Source organism: Mobula birostris, chromosome 11 (assembly GCF_030028105.1).
Source record: "Mobula birostris isolate sMobBir1 chromosome 11, sMobBir1.hap1, whole genome shotgun sequence".
Taxonomy (NCBI): domain Eukaryota; kingdom Metazoa; phylum Chordata; class Chondrichthyes; order Myliobatiformes; family Myliobatidae; genus Mobula; species Mobula birostris.
The window spans coordinates 60,579,687-60,603,998 of NC_092380.1; the positions used below are offsets into that span (position 1 = coordinate 60,579,687).

At 41.1% G+C, this 24,312-nt stretch overlaps 1 protein-coding gene and 1 long non-coding RNA gene across 3 annotated transcripts in view; one reads left to right on the forward strand and one right to left on the reverse strand.

Moving 5' to 3' along the window:
- The window catches only part of cars1 (cysteinyl-tRNA synthetase 1), a 71,894-nt gene extending 58,276 nt beyond the window's left edge, over positions 1–13,618 (forward strand). For both annotated transcript variants that reach the window (XM_072272299.1, XM_072272297.1), the window contains 5 exons: positions 1,588–1,668; positions 4,712–4,779; positions 5,948–6,007; positions 12,160–12,243; positions 13,337–13,618. In XM_072272299.1, coding sequence (XP_072128400.1) covers positions 1,588–1,668; positions 4,712–4,779; positions 5,948–6,007; positions 12,160–12,243; positions 13,337–13,471 — 428 coding nt within the window. In that variant the 3' untranslated portion in view covers positions 13,472–13,618. The remainder of the gene's footprint in view (positions 1–1,587; positions 1,669–4,711; positions 4,780–5,947; positions 6,008–12,159; positions 12,244–13,336) is intronic.
- LOC140205109 (uncharacterized) overlaps positions 1,273–24,312 on the reverse strand; it is a 38,670-nt gene continuing 15,630 nt past the window's right edge. The window contains exons 2-3 of the long non-coding RNA XR_011887758.1: positions 12,274–12,420; positions 1,273–1,714 (exon numbers count right to left, since the gene is read on the reverse strand). This is a non-coding gene — a long non-coding RNA (uncharacterized lncRNA). The remainder of the gene's footprint in view (positions 1,715–12,273; positions 12,421–24,312) is intronic.

Below are 24,312 nucleotides of genomic sequence, written 5' to 3' on the forward strand. Positions count from 1 at the left end.
CTCCAACTCTTTTCAAACTGATGTATTATGTACCAAGGCCTCTTTCTGCTGTTCCACCAAAACTTTGTTCAGTACCCTCTAAGGGCAAGGAGATTATGTCAGTGCAAATTAGCCATAACAAGCTAAATGAAGTGTGTTGAAATCATGAACTTCCAACCGGTCGTAACTTCTTGCAAACTTGCTAGAGTCAATGTCACTAAATATAGTGAGGTTGTGACACACCAACAAGATAGTTGGCAATCTAATGGTGCTGCACATCATTATTCCAAGTGCCAACAGCACTGTTGATTGTACAAGAGATTAGAGTTTTTAAAGTAAATTTTGATATTAATCTGGCTAAGGAGGGAGGAAGATTGAGGGAGAGTGTATTGAATCAAATACTTCTGAAGCAGTTATTGCATTTATGAAATGCTTCTGCAGCCAGTATTGCAGTGCTATAGAGGGAATGTAACAACATCAAATTCCCCACAATACTGCACCTCTACTTCCTTTGAGTAATTGGAACCTGAATCACCAATCCATACTGAAACACAGATGACACATTGTAGGCCAGTCACAAACAAGAGAAAATCTGCAGATGGTGGAGATCCAAGCAATGCACACAATGCTGGAGGAGCTCAGCGGGCCAGGCGGCGTCTATGGAAAAGGGTAAACGGTCGACGGTTTGGGCCGAGACCCTTCGTCAGAACTGGAGAAAGAAGATGGGAGGTCAGAGCAAGGAGGGGAAGAGAGGAAGAAGTACAAGGTAGTAGGTGACAGGTGAAACTAGGATGGGAAGAGGTGAACTGGGAAGTTGATTGGTGAAAGAAATAAAGGGTTTTAGAAGGGGGAATCTGATAGGAGAGGACAGAAGGCCATGGAATTGTAGGGGTTTGTTTTAAATTTCTTAAGGTGTTATAACTTTGTGGAATTGATTATTAGAAATGCCACATGGAATAGGCCCTTCAAGCCACACAACCCCGATTTAACCCTTCATGGACAATTAACAATGACAAGTTAACCTACCCAGTACAGCTTTGGACTGTGGGAGGAAACTGGAGGAGCTGAAAATAAAATGCATGTATTCCACAGGGAGGATGTAGAGAGAATCCTTACAGAGGAATCTGGGATGATAGCGTCACACTAACCCTACACTACCATGCTATACAAGCTGAAAAACTTGTCTCCTGACTCGGGAGTGATTGTAAGGGAGAATTCATTACAGTCCTTTGGAACCTGTGATGTAATTACTGATTGAGTGAGATTTTTCTGTGTTTAATTGTTATTCAGTTAGAGTATCATCAATGCAGGTCCAGGTAGAAATAAAACCAGCATGATTAACGTGGCCTTGCCACAATCATGGACAAGAAGGATGATTGTAGGTAAATAAGTTGCTACATAATTAACAAAACTTTATTCTGTTTAATGTACCTCATCTGACTGAGCTTCACAACCCAGAGAGCAGGTTGTTTTACTGTTTAATATCTCTATTTAATCTTCTATTCCTGGGACAAAGATCTCTTCAATATGAACAGTAATTTGGAGGTAATTGCTCTCTGAATGTGGCATTGTCTGAACTGCGAATGTTGATGAAGTTTCTTCTTACAGTCGATGAGGTTTTGCAACTCTGCGATGGTCTTCGAGATGACATCCTTCCAGAGCTCGGCGTCCGCTTTGAGGACCATGAAGGTATGTGTGAAACTGGTCGGTCTTAAAAACTGCAGATGCTGTAAATCTAGAATACAAACAAAAAATTATTGGAAATATTTGCCAACCTGAAACTGTTTCTCTCTGCAGCATCACCATTTTCTATTTTACTACCAGTCGGATTTTGGTAACACTAATTTGATGAATATTTTGAGAATGTCACACAATAACACAGTTGGTATTGAATTCTGGAATAACACATTTCAGTGTATTGCCAGTGGGAAGTTACTTCCTAATTTTTTCTATCTTAAATAATTTTGAAATTCAACCCAGCAATGCCTGATTACAAGAGTCTATTTATCCCTTTTTATCAGCCAGATCAGAATCAGGCTTATTGTCTCTGACATATGTTCTGAAATTTGCTGTTTTGCATCAGAAGTACAGTGTAGTACATAAACTGTAAGTTATAATAAGAAATGTATATACACTGGACTCTGGTTAATTGGGCCATTGGTTCATCGAGGCAGCTGCTTATTTGGGGCAACTCTTAAAGAACAGAACTAATTGATAAAAGGCCAGGATTTCCTTCATTTAATTGGGACAGGAGATTGTAGCCAAACGGTTGCTAACTTGTGTCAGTTGTATGCACTTGTGTGGCTGTTAGACACCACACCGTGCTTTGAGTGAACAGTTTCTAATAGCGCCAGATGTGTGTGTTTGTGTTACATAACCATCTGGACCGAGAGACATTTATTTTTGATTATTTTTTTAAAATTCAGACCCTTGTCAAAACGCTACAAAAAGATTTGACACCAGCTTAAAAAAATTTAACTTTTATTGCCCTATATTATAAATAAAAATAAGTAATGCAGAAATAGTGAGGTAGTGTTCATTGTCAATTCAGAAATCTGATTACGGAGAAACTGTTGTTCCTAACATGTAGAGTGTGTCCCTTCAGGCGCTTGAACCTTCCCTCTGATAGTAATGAGAAGAGGACATGTCCTGGGTGATGGGGGTCCGTACTGATGGACGCAGCCTTTTTGAGGCATCACCTTTCGAAGAGGTCCTTGATGGTTGGGAGACTGAGTCTCAAGCCCTCTGCGATGGCCTCTCCATACCAGACAATGATGGAGTTGGAATGCTCTCCACAGTACATCAGTAGAAATTTGGTGATGTGTCAATAATCAATATATAACACAATATATTGGTTGCACTGCTCCCCACCCTTTCTCCCACTTGAATAGAACTACAAATTTTCTTCTCTATTTTACTGCACTTATCAATTTATTAATTGCATTGAACCTTGGTGCCATCTTACTTGGCAGCAATTTCAGTGAAGATTCCTTCACCGAGTGCTTTAATGCCAGTCACTTGCACTAAGTGAACACAGTTGCAATAAAACTTTCTGATTAATGTCTCCTCTGGTGTTCAATCTTGAAGCTGATTGTAAATGTTGCCTTTGGTGGGATCAGTTAGTTCAATATTCATGAGATTGAATTTGTACAGTATCTTGGGGCTTGTATTGCTTCAGTGATTATATTCAACACTAATGGAGTAGTTTACAACACTAGTGATTAGTTTACAAAAGAGAAAAATTCTGGAACTTAATACTGGATGATCAGAGCACCCTCTCAAGAATACCAGGTTAAAGGGGTTGAGGGTGTTGTGGGTAGCGAGGAAGGCTGTCAGAGGTTACAGCGGGACGTTGATAGGATGCAAAACTGGGCTGAGAAGTGGCAGATGGAGTTCAACCCAGATAAGAGTGAGGTGGTTCATTTTGGTAGGTCAAATATAATGGCAAAATATAGTATTAATGGTAAGACTTCTGGCATTGTGGAGGTTCAGAGGGATCTTGGGGTCCAAATCCATAGGACACTCAAAGCAGCTGCTCAGGTTGACTCTGTGGTTAAGAAGGCGCATTGGCCTTCATCTACCGTGGGATTGAGTTTAAGAGCTGAGAGGTAATGTTGCAGGTATATAGGACCCTGGTCAGACTCCACTTGGAGTACTGTGCTCAGTTCTGGTTGCCTCACTATAGGAAGGATGTGGAAACCATAGAAAGGGTGCAGATGAGATTTGCAAGGATGTTTCCTGGATTGGGGAGCATGCCTTATGAGAATAGGCTGAATGAACTCGGCCTTTTCTCCTTGGAGCGGCGGAGGATGAGAGGTGACCTGATAGAGGTATGTAAGATGATGAGAGGCATTGACCATGTGGATAGTCAGAGGCATTTTCCCAGGGCTGAAATGGCTAGCATGAGAGGGCACAGGTTTAAGGTGCTTGGAAGTAGGTACAGAGGAGATGTCAGGGGTTTTTTTAATGCAGAGAGTGGTGAGTGTGTGGAATGGGCTGCCGGCGACGGTGGTGGAGGCAGAAACGATGGGGTCTTTTAAGAGACTCCTGGATAGGTACATGGAGCTTAGAAAAATAGAGGGCTATGAGTAACCCTAGGTAATTTCTAAGGTAAGGACATGTCCGACACAGCTTTGTGGGCTGAAGGGCCTGTATCGTGATGTAGGTTTTCTATGTTTCTAATCTCCAGTCAGTTAAATCAGAGCTTTACACTTGGCTTCAGGGTTGCTGACTAGGCTGAGAGGAAAATCAGCTTTAGCTTGTCCAATTTTTAGAAAATGAACATGTACGGTGAGTGAATCTCACTGGTAAATATGATCTGGTTAATATGGGATATTGCTTGTTTTTATTTGTTTTGAGTACTGTCTTTTTGACAAAATGTTTTAGCTTCTCTGGTATATGCATGAGTCACGCTGCACGAAAATTACAGGTGAACAGTTGATGTGTTTTCAGTTTCCTTCACATTGATGGGGGGCAAAAAATACACTCTGAATTTCATGCTGGCTTGGAAATGCATGTGTTATTGGTTTGCAATTTAGAATTGGGAGCAGCTGTATTGTATGTTAATGCTCTCTTGTGTACTTCTGTTAAGCAATGCCCACCCATGCAAGGTTTTTTGAATACTTTCCATTCCAATGCTGTTGCACCCAGTTAGAGGAAGGAAGTAGAAAATCTCCTACTCTGTGTCTAAATGGTCAAGCTGAGTAGCTGATGGCTTGCTTTGCAATTGCAGGACTACCCACTGTGATAAAGTTGGTGGACAGCGAGACATTGCTGAGAGAGCGAGAAGACAAGAAAAGGGTAAATTACAACACCATAGTTTGCAGAATTGTATCTATTAAGAGAGATAAAAGGACATTGTGGAACAAATTGTAATGAGCAAAGTGCACAATTATAGGACTAAGTTCTGAGCAAACTGTTCCACAAAGTCACAACACAGCTAAGAATCCTGCCGTTGACCTTGTACTCTGCCTTCAAGTTCGATCTTCCAAAGTATTCAATCTGGAAATGTACACTTTCCAGATTGAGCTACATCTGTCACTTGTCCATCTATCTCTGCATCCTATCTGTATCCCATTGTAACCTATGACAATCATTCACACTTTTCATAACACCACCAACCTTTGTGTCATCTACAAATTTACCAATGCACCCTTCCATTTCCTCATCCAAATCTTTGAAAAAATCAGAGTAAAGGTCCCAGAACAGATCCCTGCAGAACACTGAGTCACCAACCTCCAGACAGAACATGCCCCATTTATTACTACCCTCTGCTTTCATCAGGCAAGCCAATTCTAAATCCACATAGCCAAGTCATCTTCATAGATTGGTGCAGTGTTGAGTTGTCTTCGCCTGTACTTTGCAACACAAGTGAAGAAGAGGCAAGTGATAAGATGTTGGTGCAATCCTCCTACCTTCTGCTATACACAGGCCATCTACCATTCAACTCATCACCGGGATGTATGTCAGTTGTACTGAGATGAAAGGCAAGCACTCTTTATATCTGCCCCACCCACTCCAGCCAACTTTATACAACCATGGATGGTGTATCTAACACATTTGAATCTGGTCAGCACATTGTGATAGTACCTATTCAACACCTTTTGGGTTACAAATTTAGGTGAATGGAAGAGATTTGTCTTTTTTTCCCCATTAATGTTTTAATATGTTTTTAAATTCTTTAAATTTAGTTTTTCAGGGCCTTTAAATCATCCTTAATTATTTAAATCTGTTTCCTCTTTCAATTGTTTTTATTACTTTCTGCATTCTGTTTTGACTATTTTCAAATGTCCCTTGTAGGGGAATAGCCCATAACAGCAAGATGTCAAGTTCTATTGGATTGAAAGGGCTGCCGTAGGCTTGTGCAGCTGCAGGGATTATGTGCAGTATGAATTCAAGATGTAGCTAAGTTAAAGGCAATCAAGTCTATATTTTGTTTATCCTTCTAACTCTGCTGTTTCTTCAACAGCTTGAAGAAACAAAGAACAAGAAGAAGGAAGAAGCAGCCCAGAAGAAAAAGGAACAAGAGGTGAGAATTTACCTTGTACTGCCAGGGTCACCATACCATTATACCCAGCAGGCTTCATGTAATTTGTCGTGATGGAAATTAAGTATTTTAAATAATGATGGATGGTTTCCTTAAGGGGAAAATCTTGCCTGATGAACCTGTTGTAATTCTTTGAGGAGATTACAAGTAGGATAGATAAAGGGGATGCAGTGGATGTTGTATATTTGGGCTTTCAGAAGGTGTTTGACAAGTTGCCACACATGCTGCTTACCAAGTTAAGAGTTTATGGTATTACAGGAAAGTTACTAACATGGTTAGAACATTGGCTGCTTGGAAGAAGGCAGCGAGTGAGAATAAAGGAATCCTTGTCTGGTTGGTTGCCAGTGACTAGTGGTGGTCCACAGGGGTCGGTATAGGGACCACTTCTTTTTACGCTGTATTTAAATGATTTCGATGATGAAATAGTTGGCTTTGTTGCCAAGTTTGCAGATGAGGGGCAAGTAGTGTTGAGGAAACTGGTAAGATGCAGAAGGACTTGGACAGATTAGGAGCAGGGCTAAGAAAGTGGCAAATGAAATACAATGTTGGAAAATGCATGGTCATGCACTTTGGTAGTAGAAATAAATGTGCAAACTATATTCTAAATGGGGAGAACATCCAAAAATCTGAGATGCAAAGGGACTTGAGAGTCCTTGTGCAGAACACACTGAAGGTTAACGCAGGTTGCATCAGTGGTGAGGAAGGCAAATGCTGTGTTAGCATTCATTTCATGAGGTCTAGAATACAGGGATGTGATGCTGAGGCTTTAAAAGGCACTGGTGAGGCCTCACCTTGAGTATTGTGAACAGTTTTGGGCTCCTCATCTTAGAAGAGATGTGCTGGCATTGGAGAGGGTCCAGAGGAGGTTCAGGAAGATGATTCCAAGAATGAAATGGTTATTGTATGAGGAACATTTGATGGGTCTGTACTCACTGGAATTTAGAAGGATGAGGGAGGATCTTATTTAAAAGCTTTTGAATGTTGAAAGGCCTAGACAGAGTAGATGTGGGAAGGATGTTTCCCATGTGGGAGAGTCCAGGTCAAGAGGGCACAGCCTCCGGATAGAGGAATGTCCATTCAAAACTGATGCAGAGAAATTTCTTTAGCCAGAGGTTGGTGAATTCGTGGAATTTGTTGCTACGTGCAGCTGCGGAGGCCAAGTCGTTGGGTGTACTTAAGGCAGAGATTGATGGGTTCTTGATTGGACATGGTATCGAAGTTTACAGGGAGAAGGCTGGGAAGCAGGGTTGAGGAGGAGGAGGAAAAAAAAAAGGTTAGTCATGATTAAATGGCGGAGCAGAATTGGGCCTTTTGGCCCATTTGGGAGCATTCTCATATGTCATATTCTCATATGTCTTATGGCCTTAAAAATAAACAAGTAGATGGACAAAATCATGCCTCAATCATATATGTTTATATCTCCTTTATATTTATTTATATGTCCTGCAGTGCAAGTCAGCAAACTGAGACATACATTAAAACAGAATTGAGTGTTGGATTCTCAGTAAGCAGCCAGGCCAGTGATTTCCCAAAGCTTGACTTTCTTAGTCTTGGCATGGAAATAGGCCGCCAATTGGAAATATGGAAATAGGTTACCAAAATCTGGCACTAATCCCTTTATTTCCCCCACATTCTCACCAAACATTCCCCTCCAGGTACCATCATCCACCTACACCCCAGGGGCAATTATTATTGGCAATTAGACTACCAAGACGTGTCTCACTGTGAGGGGCAACCAGAGGAAACCCATCTGGACACAATATACAAAATGTACACAGGGCCATAAATCGAGATTAAACCCAGGCTGCTGGACTTCTAAGGCAGAAGCTTTAACAACTATGGTGAACTACAATTTCACCATTGAGTGTGTCTAGGCTGGGCATCGAATATTGGCCGAGAGACTACACATTCCAATTCAGTGATCCTTCCCAAAAGACACATGCATATGTGAGTTTCAGTGTCAGATGTGTCAATTGTGGTTGATTGTGATTAACTTATTGCATTGTTAGATATGGAACTGAACTATTGAAGGATGGCAGCTTAATATTCAGATTCCATCTGCATTATCACTGACCACCCTCCCAAAAATGTTATAGATTTGCTTTAATTCAGGCCTTCAGTGGATTAAGAGTTAATTGGGACTTAAGAAAACTCCTTCATAAGTGATTTGTGCTTGACTAGGTCATGCTCTTCATTTGAATCATTGTCAAGGAATATTTTGTATTTCCTTCATAATTGTATGACCTTAAGTTCAATGTAAAGGGTGACTCCAAGGTTGCTTGATTGAGAACCACTCTGTTCATGTTTTTCAAGTGCCAGTGTATCATTAAAATACACTGAAGGGCAATTATCATTTATAAGTACATAATTATAAACTCTCACGTACATTTACTCAGCAACTAAAAGCTGTGCCAGTCTTCTGTTCTGTTAAGTGTATATAGTAAATCTAATCTAAAGTTGTGGCAATGTATCTGATGTATTAAAAAGCTGAAAACTGGATCCATAACATACTTTGTGCTATGTGTACTTCATCTCTGCAAAGTCTTATTGCACAGTTCATAACACATCTTATATGTTTACATTCCAAATATGTTCCTTTGTGCCTTCGTTAATAGAATCTTTTGATACCAAATATCATGATAACATTCTTTCTTCAATAACAGCAATGTTTCATTGCATACTACTACTCAGCAGAAAACTTCAATGTTCCAAATCTGGAGCATCTTAAATTACCTTTGATTTCAGTTTAATTTTATATTTTTAATAAATTTCAAAATTAAAGATAAAATGGCATTAAAATGCAGAGTGTTCTGATACAGTTCTCTTTCAGTGTTCATCTGGAAATACATTTAGTATTTAATTCACTTAATTGTTGCCTTGTGCTATACCTAAACATATTAAAACTAACAAAAGATGCATTTCAAGTTATCAGGAAGTAATGACAGAGATTAAAACATTGATTCTGAGTCTGAGATTTCTTTAGCCAAAGGGTGGTGAATTTGTTGCGACATGCAGCTGTGGAGGCCAGGTCGTTGGGTGTATTTAAGGCAGAGATTGATAGGTTCTTGATTGGACATGGCATCAAAGGTTACAGGGAGAAAGCCGGGAACTGGGGTTGAGGAGGAGGGGGGAAAGGAAGGATCAGCCACAATTGAATGACGGAGCAGACTCAATGGGCCAGATGGCCTAATTCTGCTATGTCTTATGGTCAAACACCCTACATTATTTTAGAAATATACGATGTGAATGGATGAATAATAAGTAAGTCAAAAGCATTTCTTCTGTTGGAGAGGCTATGTACTGGCACATTCAGCTCTTTTTCACAAGACTGCCAGCCAGTGGTGGAAGCTGTAAGTGAGAGCAACAAGCACTACCCACTACACCACAATAGATCTGTCACAACAACCATTTTGACACCAACTTTCTGCATTAATAAAATGTGGCTTGATCTTAATTTAAGTCACAATAATAGACAAACACAATCTGCCTGAACTAGTAACCCTTTTCATGTCTTTATTGAGCACATTGTTTAAACTTTCACAGTTCAGGCTGGAAAAAGGATGTGAACCCTTGTACTTAATAACTGGTAGAACCTCCTTTGGCAGCAATAACCTGCACCTAACATTTCCTGTAGCTGCTGATCAGACTTGCACAACAGCACGGAGGAATTTTAGACCATTCCTCCGTACAAAACTGGCTTAGTTCCTCAATATTTCTGGGATACCTTTCATGAACAGCCCTCTTCAGATCATGCTACAGCATCTCAATTGGGTTAAGGTCTGGACTCTAACTTGGCCATTCCAAAGCATTATTTTTCTTCTTTTTAAACCACTCTGTAGTTGATTTACTCTTGTCTTTCAGATCATTGTCTTGTTGCATCATCCAACTTCTATTAAGCTTACGGTGACTGCCTGTTACCCTGACATTCTCCTATAAAATGTCTTGAAACAATTTTGAAATAATTGTTTCCTCAACAATTGCAAGCTGTCCAGTCCCTAAAGCAACAAAGCAGTCCCAAACCATGATGCTCCTTCCACCATGCTTCACAGTTAGGATGAGGTTTTGGTGTTGGTGTGCAGTGCCTTTTTTCCTACAAACATAGCAGTGTGCATTTCTGCAAGAACTTCAACTTTTGCCTATTCTGTCCACAAAACAACAGAACGTTTTGCCAGAAGTGTTGCCGAACATCCAGGTGGTCTTTTGCAAACTTCAGATGTGCAGCAATTTATTTATTGATATATTTATTTTTTGCAGAGCAGTGTTTTCCTCCGTGATGTCCTTCCATGAACACCATTCTTGTTCAGTATTTTTCTTTTAGTGAACTCATGAATAAAGACTTTAGCAAGTTCTAGATATTTCTGCAGGTCTTTTGCTGTTACCCTTGGGCTCTTTTTCACCTCCTTCCACATTGCACGTTGTGCTCTTCGTGTGATCTTTGCAGGACACTCACTCCTAGGGAGAGTAGCAACAGTATTGAATTTTTTTTCATTTAGAGACAATTTCTCTTACTGTGGACTGATGAACACTCAGATCTTTAGAAATGCTTTTGTAGTCTTTTACAGCTTCATGAATCTGTAATTCTTCTATGGTCCTCTTATTTTGATTGCAGCATAGTGCTCATAAACAGATCTTTCTTGAGAAGTAACCTGACTTTGTGTGTCTTTTTCATAGGGCAGGGCACCTCTACAACCCACATCTCCAAATTCCTTTTGCTGATTGAAACACTTAATTCCAAAGGACTTTTGTAGAAGGTTCACTTACTTTTTTGAATCTAGCCTATGATTGTTTAAATGGTGTACTCAGTATTGATGAGAAGTACAATTGTTTGTGTTATTAGTTCAGCCAGATTGTCTATTATTGTGACTTGAATGAAGATCAGACCACATTTAATGCAGAAAACCAAGTAATTGCAAAGAGTTGACAAACCTTTACTTGCAATTGTATATTACCATATACAACCCTGAGATTTGTTTTTTGCAGGCATTCTCAGTAAATCCAAGAACCATAAAAGAATCAATGAAAGACCACACCCAACAGGACAGATAAACAACCAATGTGCTAAATATAACAACCTTGTGCAAATACAATAGAAAAATTTAAATAATAAACAAGCAATAAATATTGAGAACGTGAGATGAAGAGTCCTTGAAAGTGAGTCCATAGGTTATGGGAACAGTTTTTAAGATTAGATTATGAGGACACACAGTCCTCTTTTATTGTCATTTAGTAATGCATGCATTAAGAAATGATACAATATTCCTCCAGTGTGATATCACAGAAACACAGGACAGACCAAGACTGAAAAACTAACAAAAACCACATAATTATAACATATAGTTACAACAGTGCAACAATACCATAACTTGATGAAGAACAGGCCATGGCACCGTAAAATAGTTCAAAGTCTCTCGAAAGTCCCACATCTCACGCAGACGGGAGAAGGAGGGTTCAGTGATGGAATGAGCAAAGTTGAGTGAAGTTGTCTCCTTTGATTCCAGAGCCTGATGGTTGAGGAGTAATAACTATTGCTGAATTTGTTGGTATGAGTCTTGACGCTCTTGTACCACCACCTTGATAGCAGCAATGAGAAAAGAGCATGACCTGGGTGGTGGGGGTCCCTGATGATGGATGCTGCTTTCCTGAAACAACGATCGTGTAGATTTGCTCAAATGGGGTTGTGGGGGAGGTGGAAAGAGGACTTTACCAGTGTTGGACTGGGCTGTATCCATTACTTTTTGTAGGAGTGGAAGGCTGAAATGACAATTTGGGACCATTCTTCTGCAATCTTGAGGATACCTATTCCATTTGTAGTTTTGTGGTAGGTCGGGAAGGGCTCAGCAGTTCTAGGAGGAAATGTTTTGGTCAGCTAAACAGCATTATTCCTTTTTCTGCAATTGCCATGACGGATGGTTTAAAAATAGTACTGTAAGCATTGGCCATCAATGATGGAACAGGTGATGCTCAGCAGATACTTGATCTTACTCCAGATCATGGGTGGGAATGGGTGTGGTGGTGGTTATGGTGTGATGCAGCTGTACAAAGCAACAGAACACTTAAATCTGATCTGCCAAAACAAACAATAGACCTTGAATGCAAGGGACGAGAATACTAACATACTAATTATCTCCTTACAGGAGGTGAAACTAGCAAAGATGAAAATCCCTCCCAAAGAGTTGTTCCAATTAGAAAAAGACAAGTATTCAAAGTTTGATGAAAATGTAAGTATTAAACGAATGACTTTTGCTTACCTATTTTCTTTGTTAGAGACAGCTTTTTAAAGAGGCATACAGACCATAAAGACACCAATTCAGTCTTTACTGATCTCAATCAGAAATACTGTTTTTTGTAACATCCATAAGGCTATATGGGAAGGTCTTCGTATTCATTCAGAGGCCCTTGATGAAAAATAAATTTGAGAACATTAACAGAAATAGCTGAAATACCTTACATAATTACTGCAAATATTTTAACAATGGGACTTGCTGATAAAGCATGTTAAGTAGGGAAGCACTATAATATTCCTGTGCACTGCGGCTTTAATCTATGCAGGTTAGTCAGTCTCATCTGAAGAAAGTGACAGCTCATACAATTTGTTTTTGTGTAGTAACCAGCCAAACAAAAATAAGCCATGGGTTGTATATTGATTGCAATTTGAGATCCTTCCAGAATACTGGGTGTGCAGTTTTCAGGAGAAAACAAACAGCTATTCTGCCTTGCATTAATTATCCATTCCTCCTAACTGTTCATTTTCACATATCTAAGCGAGATTGCAGAGTGTAGAGATGAAAATGTACTCGCTCCATCATTAATGTTGCAGAGATCTAAAATCTAAACCGTTTAACTTTTAGAAAAGCAGAAAATTGCTTTTAATTTTTGTTGGATAGTATATAGGCAAAATGCAATGCATTTATAATGTCAGTCATTCACCTAGTGATCAGATTTTAAAGTGCTATGGCTTGATATTTTAAAAAGTATATTGTATTTGCTGGTAGGCAACATTGAACCTAGAACTGACTGACTGTTTCTCAGTTGAGAGGGATTGAAGCAAAGTATAGAAGTACAACTGCAAACCTGCTTAAGATGAGATGATACAGATGGTTTACTGGGTCTACAGGTCTACTTCATAATTACAGGATATTTTTGACATGGTACAGGACAGAAAATGCAAAACTCCTATAAAGAGATTGTGTTGATATTTAGTCAGTGATAATGACTTTTTAAAATTATAAATGACATCTTTGGTAACATTTTTGTTTTATTCTATGCTTAACACTGTACTTAAAATTGGTTTTGTTTCATTTTTTTTAAAAGGGATTTCCAACTCATGATAATGAGGGTAAGGAACTCAGCAAGGGACAGACCAAGAAACTTAGAAAAATCTACGAAACTCAAGAAAAGTTGTATAATGAATATGTGCAAATGCTGCAGAATGACAGTACAAACTAACTGCATTGCCATGACTGTGTTTCCAAGAACAAGGAGCACAAGAAATGAAGGGAATGAATAAAGATTATTTTTTACCTTTGGTCAAAAAAAGGTGCCATAAGGAACCAATTCAGAGATGCAAATAAATCAGAAATTGTGAATGGTTAATTTTGTTTTTATTCAATGAAGATTTAAGTGAAAAGGATGAGAGACTGAAGAACATAGCATAATGTGTTACACAATGCTGCTTACATTCAGTACAGACTTTGATCCATTCTGGCTTATTAAATTCAATAATTTTTTGACAATCCACATTCTGTTGACTTCAATCCCTATTAGCAGATCTTCATTAAATTGTTTACATCATTTAAGCTTGAGGCTGGCTCGTATCTCAAATATTCCAACTAAAAAGGGATCACTGATGCATCTCACCATGCTGCAGATAATCTATGAATACATAATTCAGATTATAATCCTGAAAAGCAAAGGATTTAATTTTGGGCAATATTTTTCAATTTAGTCAGTATAAAATTCACTAACATTGCAGAAGTCTGATCATTGAGTAAACCTTTGGAGGATTAACATGCTAATTGCTTGCTATTGTCTCAATAAATAAGATCACTTTCCGTCCACTAATGGTGTACATTGTTGTCATTTTTATTCATGCTTTATGATTTAAGAATTATGGATTGATAGAGATTGAAATTGTATGTTGTTTTGAGAACACAAGATTGACATGGACCAGGAGAGCCCTCGATCAAACTTCCCTTCATAATTTTCTTACATCTGACTCAAACATCTTCTGTTGCTTAACTTTGTACTTAGACTTCTGTGAACAGTGGGCCATGGTCCAAAAGCAGAATATATGTAGGATTTCTATTATTTCACATGGGTGTGGGTATCATTCGTCACAGTTGCAACCTTCCTTAGAATTAAGTATTACTTCAACTGTCATAGTTTTATAACTGGGGCAAACAACAATCACCAGATTTAAAAAGATGTTTTGATACTTCATCAATATTTCTTAAACACAGCATCTTTAGTCTGCATTGGAAAAATGAGCAGCAAACAATAAGAAAAACATGTCTTGGCAGCTTTTTAAATAATGCATAGAATGAGTTATGCATACAAATTGGTCTGCTTTGAATAGTTTGATCACTGCTTTTACCTCTAGAGGAAAGTAAAACTTCATTTTCCCTTTCTGGTCTTGAACACTATGTATGGAATTGCAGAAATTAGAAAAGGAGATTTAAATGCAGCTCTCTTAGCAAGCTCCTAATCTGCTGATTTGGAGAGTCTTCCATATATAGTCAAATATTAAGTGTTTACAAATCTTTCTATCTATAAATTCGTTTTTATCTATTTTCTTAAGCCCTTCTAATGTACCAACCTTTGCTCTAGTGTTGAACTGCAAGTGCCCAATTGCTCATTAACTGACTATTATGCTCCCCTTTCCATCCTCCCCCCCCCCCCACCCCCACCCCACTGACTGCAGATTCACATTCCACTGATCACTTCTGTTCTTGTAGTCCTTCACAACTCATCCTAACTTATTATCCCAGGTAGATATAACAACAATACATTTTCCCAAGCTGAAATGTACCTACAGACAGCACTAGTGCTGGTGACCCACCCCCATGGTCAGCAAGTCCTGGGCTCAAGCCCTAGAAGTCAAAGTCAAGTTGCATAATCAGCAACTCCGAGGGTTGATAATCAGAGGGCATCAAAGCCCAGAGATGAAATCCCAGGATCGGTGGGATCAGAGGTGGAAGACTGAAGTTGGCAAGTCTGGAGGTCAAGGCCCCTGGGTCAGCATGTCTGCAAGTCTGGCAATGGACAGTTGGAGACCTGATATCTGCAAGTTTGAGAGTCTGAGCACAAGGACTGGTGGTCGGAGCCCTGGAGACAGCCTGTCTGTGTGGGTGAGTAGGAAAGGGCTTCTTGTTGCTGTGTTGTACCTCTGAATAGAGCAGACATGTTATGTTGGTGCTGAACTGTGTGATACTTGTGAGCTACCCCCAGCACATCCTTGGGTTGTGTTGGTTGTTAATGCAAACAGCTTATTTCACAGTTTGTTTTGATCTACATGTGATAAATAAATGAATCTAAATAAACTGAATTACTACAGGATTGACTTCAGCTATTCTTGCTAATTTCCTCCATAAGCCTCTTCCACAAAAAAAGCATTTTCTGAAATCTAAGCATATGACTCTTCAGAAATATTAATTGAACCATTCACTGAAAGGATTATTAATTTTTGCGGTGCAATTCAAAGACTTTCATGACAAAATTCTGTTACTTGGCACAATACGGAAAGACAAATAAATATGTTTTGCTTTCTTTATGGCTTGGATTTTCTGAGAAATGCTGACAGGCTTTGTGGTTTTCTGTGCTTCCAAATCCTAGCACTGAAAAGGCTCCAAAGGATCTACTGTATTTGTGCTGTTAAGGGATGCAGGTCAAGCTTTTAACAAAATTGGCATAAAAGGCCTTAACCTTGTCTGCAGCTCCCAGAGTTGGGGCAATTCTATGAATGACTGTAGTATGCTAACTCTGCATTAAGCTGCCAGAGTCTTGAGATGTTCACACATCTCACAAAGCATCGTCACTGAAATGCCAAACAAGCTCATTTTGACAGCAAAAGCACACCAGGAAAGCAGGAGTCCTGAACTACTTCAGATGTCCTCAGCAGCAATTGCTGACTGCACTTTAATGTTGGGCTCCCCACAGAGTCTAGTGGCAGAATGCTAACTTACTGCAGTTTAGAAAACTGTCCACTGAACCTGTACCAATTTAGACCAAGTCAGTCACCCATTCATTTCAAGTGAGAGGAATTGTAACTTGGCAAAGAGCTAAATCTAAAGTTTTATCCTCTCCTAAAATTTAATTCTTAAATATTTCATTGTTTAAGGTTTTCTCATGTTTCTGTGTTATTTTAATGGTGTGGATAATCTTTTTTGGTTTTAGTATTTATGAATGCCAGATAGTCACACATTAAAACTGATCGACAACTGGCCATCAAAATATCTGTTGGAATTTATCATCAGACCTTGGTCTACACAAGGCATTGTCCATCAGCTCAGAGCCTGCCTTCAGGACCAAATCAGTGTAGAACTTACTGCAGATGATTACTGGTCTAATGGGCCAGGTGGGTTGTTTAATGTCAACCTCAGGGTTGCACAAAGTGACAGAGGGAGAAAGATATTGAGCAGGTAAGACCATTTATATTTTGTACATCTTCAAGCAACTGGTTCTCACTGCTCATACATTCACGCAAACTTACCTAATACAAGTGATCATAATTCTAACATTAGCAATGTTGTCCATTCTTCACTGATAGGGAGAGGAAAATCAGTTAAGTGCATAAATTAACTATTTAAATTGCAATAAAAGAGTTTGCTGTTTCCAGAAGGATACTATGTTAGTCTTTCATAAATCTTTATTTTAATTCTGACAAATTCACAGCCAAGTGCTCCAAGTTTCCCCATGAGACATTTTTAATCACGCTGGCTGGAGTTCCTTGAAAGCAGGAAGCTTTCCAATATCTCAAGCTAAAGCAGAGAGACAGCAGAGGGAAATTTAAAATGAAAAACTGCTCAAAAACTGAAATGAAAACAAAATTCTAGAAATGCACAATGGGTAAGAGAACATCTGTGCAGGGAGAAACAAAGTTAATATTTTGGATAAATGGTAAATGACCTTTATCAAAAATAGAAAGAGTTTGAAATCTAGGTTTATAAGTTGCACAGGGATGCAAGAATAGAGAGAATAAAATATCTGTGGCAAACTAGGTATCAGGAGAAATTAAATGATGAGTGTTTATGGAGCTGTTTAGAGTGCAAGACAGTAGTGCAGATATCATTAAATTAAATATAGACAGGAGGAAGTATTAAAATGGCAGAAACAGGAAACTTTGAGTTGTATTTGCAGACAAAGCTATTTTGCAAAGTGATTGCTCAATGCGAGTCGGGTTTTCCTTCACTATTACCACCAAAAGCATTATAGTGAATTGGAAGAAGTGACAAAAAAAAATTCACTGCTTCACCAAAGTGATATGTTTGGAGTCCTAGAAAATGGCAAGCAAGGAGGTCAAAGGGAAGATCTTGCATCTGTAGGGCACAGGGAATGTGGATGAGGAGGAAAGGATATTGAAGGTGGTTCACTAAGCCAGAGCATTCTGCAGGTGACAACACAAGGAGAGTAGAAAACATGTCTGATGGTGGCCCATGTTTCAGAATTTTATTTATTTGGAGATACAGCACAGACAGGGCATCCCACCCCAATAAGCCACACTGCCCAGCAACTCACCTATTTAACCCTCACCTAAGGACAAGACAATTTACAATGGCCAATTAACTTACTAAATGGTTAATCTACCAATTCCTACATCTTTGGAATGTGGGAGGAAACCCGAGCACCTGGAGGAAACCCACACAAACATGGGAAGAACATATAAACTCCTTATAGACTGTTCTGGAACTGCATGCCCCAAGCTATAATAGTGTCATGCTATCCACTGCACTGCTATGGCATCCACAGCGCTGGAAATTAAAGAGTAGGAGTTGTTGAGCAGGTGACTTGAGAAGAGGTAAGAACCAGTCCATGCACAAAGTTCAGTTTTAGAATATGAGAAAGAGGTTTAATATCACTAACATATGTGTGGAACTTGTTATTTGGCGGCAGCAGTACATTGCAATACATTACAATAAAACTAAATTGAGTATATGTATATAAATACAAATTAAATGCAAAAAGCAAGGGGAAAAGGCACTGAGGCAGTGTTCATGAGTTCATTGTTGATTCAGAAATCTGATGGCAGTGGGTGGGGAAGAAGCTGTTAATTAAAGTGAGTGTGTGTTTTCAGGCTCCTATACCACCAAACAACAGGAATTCTGCAGATGCTGGAAATTCAAGCAACACACATAAAAGTTGCTGGTGAACGCAGCAGGCCAGGCAGCATCTCTAGGAAGAGGTACAGTCGACGTTTCAGGCCGAGACCCTTCGTCAGGACTAACTGAAGGAAGAGTGAGTAAGGGATTTGAAAGTTGGAGGGGGAGGGGGAGATCCAAAATGATAGGAGAAGACAGGAGGGGGAGGGATAGAGCCAAGAGCTGGACAGGTGATTGGCAAAAGGGGATACGAGAGGATCATGGGACAGGAGGTCCAGGAAGAAAGACAAGGGGCGGGGGAACCCAGAGGATGGGCAAGAGGTATATTCAGAGGGACAGAGGGAGAAAAAGGAGGGTAAGAGAAAGAATGTGTGTATAAAAGTAAGTAACAGATGGGGTACGAGGGGGAGGTGGGGCATTAGCGGAAGTTAGAGAAGTCGATGTTCATGCCATCAGGTTGGAGGCTACCCAGATGGAATGTAAGATGTTGTTCCTCCAACCTGAGTGTGGCTTCATCTTTATAGTAGAGGAGGCTGTGGATAGACATGTCAGAATGGGAATGGGATGTGGAATTAAAATCTGCTTTCTCTGGCGGACAGAGCGTAGATGTTCAGCAAAGCAGTCTCCCAGTCTGCGTCGGGTCTCGCCAATATATAAAAGGCCCCATCGGGAGCACCGGACACAGTATATCACCCCAGCCGACTCACAGGTGAAGTGTTGCCTCACCTGGAAGGACTGTTTGGGGCCCTGAATGGTGGTAAGGGCGGAAGTGTAAAGGCATGTGTAGCACTTGTTCCGCTTACGAGGATAAGTGCCAGGAGGGAGATCAGTGGGGAGGGATGGGGGGGACGAATGGGCAAGGGAGTTGTGTAGGGAGCGATCCCTGCGGAATGCAGAGAGAGAGGGGGGGAGGGAAAGGTGTGCTTAGTGGTGGGATCCCGTTGGAGGTGGCGGAAGTTATGGAGAATAATATGTTGGACCCGGAGGCTGGTGGGGTGGTAGGTGAGGACCAAGGGAACCCTATTCCTAGTGGGGTGGCGGGAGGATGGAGTGAGAGCAGATGTACATGAAATGGGGGAGATGCGTTTAAGAGCAGAGTTGATAGTGGAGGGAGGGAAGCCCCTTTCTTTTAAAAAAAAAGGAAGATATCTCCCTCATCCTAGAATGAAAAACCTCATCCTGAGAGCAGATGCGGCGGAGACGGAGGAATTGCGAGAAGGGGATGGCGTTTTTGCAAGAGACAGGGTGAGAAGAGGAATAGTCCAGATAGCTGTGAGAGTCAGTAGGCTTGTAGTAGACATCAGTGGATACTCAGTGGATGTCCAGTCCCTATATACTTCCATCCCCCATCAGGAAGGTCTCAAAGCTCTACGCTTCTTTTTGGATTCCAGACCTAATCAGTTCCCCTCTACCACCACTCTGCTCCGTCTAGCGGAATTAGTCCTTACTCTTAATAATTTCTCCTTTGGCTCCTCCCACTTCCTCCAAACTAAAGGTGTAGCTATGGGCACCCGTATGGGTCCTAGCTATGCCTGCCTTTTTGTTGTCTTTGTGGAACAATCTATGTTCCGTGTCTATTCTGGTATCTGTCCCCCACTTTTCCTTCGCTACATCGACGACTGCATTGGCGCTGCTTCCTGCACGCATGCAGAGCTCGTTGACTTTATTAACTTTGCCTCCAACTTTCACCCTGCCCTCAAGTTTACCTGGTCCATTTCTGACACCTCCCTCCCCTTTCTTGATCTTTCTGTCTCTGGAGACAGCTTATCCACTGATGTCTACTATAAGCCTACTGACTCTCACAGCTATCTGGACTATTCCTCCTCTCACCCTGTCTCTTGCAAAAACGCCATCCCCTTCTCGCAATTCCTCCGTCTCCGCCGCATCTGCTCTCAGGATGAGGCTTTTCATTCTAGGACGAGGGAGATGTCTTCCTTTTTTAAAGAAAGGGGCTTCCCTTCCTCCACTATCAACTCTGCTCTTAAACGCATCTCCCCCATTTCACATACATCTGCTCTCACTCCATCCTCCCGCCACCCCACTAGGAATAGGGTTCCCCTGGTCCTCACCTACCACCCCACCAGCCTCCGGGTCCAACATATTATTCTCCGTAACTTCTGCCACCTCCAACGGGATCCCACCACTAAGCACATCTTTTCCTACCCCCCCCCCCCCCGGCATTCCGCAGGGATCGCTCCCTACGCAACTCCCTTGTCCATTCGTCCCCACCCATCCCTCCCCACTGATCTCCCTCCTGGCACTTATCCTTGTAAGCGGAACAAGTGCTACACATGCCCTTACACTTCCTCCCTTACCACCATTCAGGGCCCCAAACAGTCCTTCCTGGTGAGGCAAAACTTCACCTGTGAGTCGGCTGGGGTGATATACTGCGTCCGGTGCTCCCGATGTGGCCTTTTATATATTGGCGAGACCCGACGCAGACTGGGAGACCGCTTTGCTGAACATCTACGCTCTGTCCGCCAGAGAAAGCAGGATCTCCCAGTGGCCACACATTTTAATTCCACATCCCATTCCCATTCTGACATGTCTATCCACGGCCTCCTCTACTGTAAAGATGAAGCCACACTCAGGTTGGAGGAACAACACCTTGTATTCCGTCTGGGTAGCCTCCAACCTGATGGCATGAACATCGACTTCTCTAACTTCTGCTAATGCCGCACCTCCCCCTCGTACCCCATCTGTTACTTACTTTTATACACACATTCTTTCTCTTACTCTCCTTTTTCTCCCTCTGTCCCTCTGAATATACCCCTTGCCCATCCTCTGGTCCCCCGCCCCCGTCTTTCTTCCCGGACCTCCTGTCCCATGATCCTCTGGTATCCCTTTTGCCTATCACCTGTACAGCTCTTGGCTCCGTCCCTCCCCCTCCTGTCTTCTATCATTTTGGATCTCCCCCTCCCCCTCCAACTTTCAAACCCCTTACTCATTCTTCCTTCAGTTAGTCCTGACGAAGGGTATCGGCCTGAAACTTCGACTGCACCTCTTCCCAGAAATGCTGCCTGGCCTGCTGCGTTCACCAGCAACTTTTATGTGTGTTTCTATACCACCACCTTGATGATAGCATTGAGAAGAGGGCATGTCAACTGGACCTCAATGGGAAGCAGATAAGCCTTTGAGACAAATGAGAAATTATTGATGCTTATTTCATATTTCTAGAAACTGTTGTTTGCACACCCCCCCCCTTATTTTAGATACCCTGAGCATGTTGGAGCTTTCTATACCACAGTTCTCAGTTGCTCCTTTTAATTTGGAAGTGTGCATATGAGGCTTTTAGTTATATTATAGAATTTACTTAAATCTTACATCTATCCCACAAGGTGAGGGAGTAAAAATCTTTGTATTATGACTCTGTTGCAATGTACAGACATGTGAATTTAGAAGTAATGGCTTGTAGAACGAAGCTGTCCCATAGCCTGTTGGTCCTGACTTTAATGTTGTGCTACCGTTGGCCTGACGATTTGTGTCCCCGATGATCTCCCAGGCCACCTTTCTGCACCTGCTGCTATAAAAGTCCTCAGTGGAGGGAAGTTTACATCCACTGATGCACTGGGCTGTCCGTACCGCTCTCTGCAGTTCCCAGAGATCAAGGTTGGTGCAGTTCCCGTACCAGGTGGTGATACAGCCAGTCAGGATGCTTTCAATGGTGCCCCTGTAGAAGGTCTTGAGGATTTGGGGGCCCATGCCAAATCTCTTCAGTCACCTGTTGTGGAAGAGATGTGCTTTTTTTTTTTGCCACAAAGCTGATGTGTACAGACCAGGTGAGATCATCGGTAATGTGCATACCAAGGAGTTTGAAACTACTTACTCTATCAACTGAAGTCCTATTGGCGTTGACCGGGCCAAGCCTGTCTCCGTCTCTCCTGTAATCCACAATCAGCTCTGTTAATCTTTGGACATTGAGGGAGAGGTTGTTATCCTGGCACCACTGTGTCAGGGTGTCAACCTCTCCTCTGTAGGCTAGAAATAAGGCCAATCAAAGTCGTGTCATCTGCGAGTTTGATCATCAGATTGGAACTGTGTGTGGCAGTACAGTCGTGGGTGTAAAGGGAGTAGAGGAGGGGACTCAGGACACAACCCTGGGGAGCACCTGTATTGAGGGTCAGTGAGCAGAGGTGAGGGAGCCCATCCTTCCCACCTGTCGGCAGTCCGATAGGAAGTCTTGGGTCTAGCTGCACAAGGTGGGGTGCAGGCTGAGGTCTCTGAACTTTCTGTCAAGTTTGGAGGAAATTATGGTTTTGAATGCTGAACTGCAGTCCAAGAACAGCATTCTAACGTATGCATCCCTCTTCTCCAGGTGAGTGAGGACGGTGTGTAGTGCTGTGCTATGGTGTCATAAGTAGACCGGTTCTGTCGATAGGTGAATTGCAGGAGGTTCAGTGTGGGCTGGAGCGTAAGTACTTGACTTGTTAATCCGCACTGCCCTTCCCCACACCATCCTGCTGCAACCTATTGTACAGGACTCAGTCTTCCTCGGGCAAGACAGAGCATGTCTGTAGAGCATTGTTGTCAATACAGGACACTAGGATGAATGTCCTTGCATTGTCACTCACCTGTGAACTTTGACAACTCCGATTGTGGTAAGAGACAGCCAAACTTAACTTGGTGTTTGTGGAAAATGTAAGCAAAGGCACCTGCACTGAAAGTTCGAGACGCCACAGTTGAATATTATGGGTGAAAATGCTTCCCCATCAATCTCAAGTTGTGATTTGAGGACTGTGATTTAAGGTTATAGATGGAATGAAAAGTTAGGGTGGTAAACATTTACAATAATAAATGTTAGAAAATTTAATTTCCAAGTTAGAACACAATGATGGGTCTTGATTTACTTGAACTCTGTCTTTAATCAGGTGTCTAAAAACATTAATGGCTTTTGATTAGAATTCATGTCAACTGATTTTAAAACAGTAGTTAGGACTGCAAATTCTGTTAGAATTTCCTTTAACCTTTTGACTTTAGCTCTGCTGAAATTTCCTTTAACAATTTGAATTGAATTGACTTTATTTCATAAGTCCTTCATATACATGAGGAGTAAAAATCTTTACATCTCCATCTAAATGTGCAATTTATAAGAATTTATAAATAGTATGTACAACAGGACAATGAATACAACATAGAAATACAATTGTATCAGCATGAATTAATCACTGATAACCTGGCTTTTATGCTGCGGTACTGTTTCTCAGATGGTAGCAGCTGGAAAAGTTTGTGGTTGGGTTCACCTGGGTCCCCAATGTTCCTTTGGGCCCTTTTTGCACACCTGTCTTTGTAAATGTCCTGAAAAGTGGGAAGCCCACGCCTACAGATGTGCTGGGCTGTCCGCATCACTCTCTGCAGAGTCCTGTGATTGAGGGAAGTACAGTTCCCGAATTAGAATCGGGTTCATTATCACCAGCAGGTGACTGAAATTTGTTAACTTAGCAGCAGCAGTTCAATGCAATACATAATCTAGCAGAGAGAAAAAAGAGTAATAATAAATAAAATAAAACATAATAAATAAGTAAATTACACATATTGAATAGATCATTAAAAAATGTGCAAAAACAGAAATACTGCATATTAAAAAAGTGAGGTAGTGTCCAAAGCTTCAAAGTCCATTTAGGAATCAGATGTCAGAGGGGAAGAAGCTGTTCCTGAGTCGCTGAGTGTGTACCTTCAGGCTTCTGTATCTCCTACTTGATGGTAACAGTGAGAAGAGGGCATGCCCTGGGTGCTGGAGGACCTTAATAATGGACACTGCCTTTCTGAGACACCGCTCCCTAAAGATGTCCTGGGTACTTTGTGGGCTAGTGCCCAAGATGGAGCTGACGAGATTTACAACTTCCTGCAGCTCAGGACTTTTTGTTCAATTTGTATTGCTTAATGAGATTCTTAAAAGGGAGTTTGGACTTTCCTCAGATACTTAATCAGAATTTCACAATAAATAGTTTTGTTTTGTGGTGTAAACTGATTGGA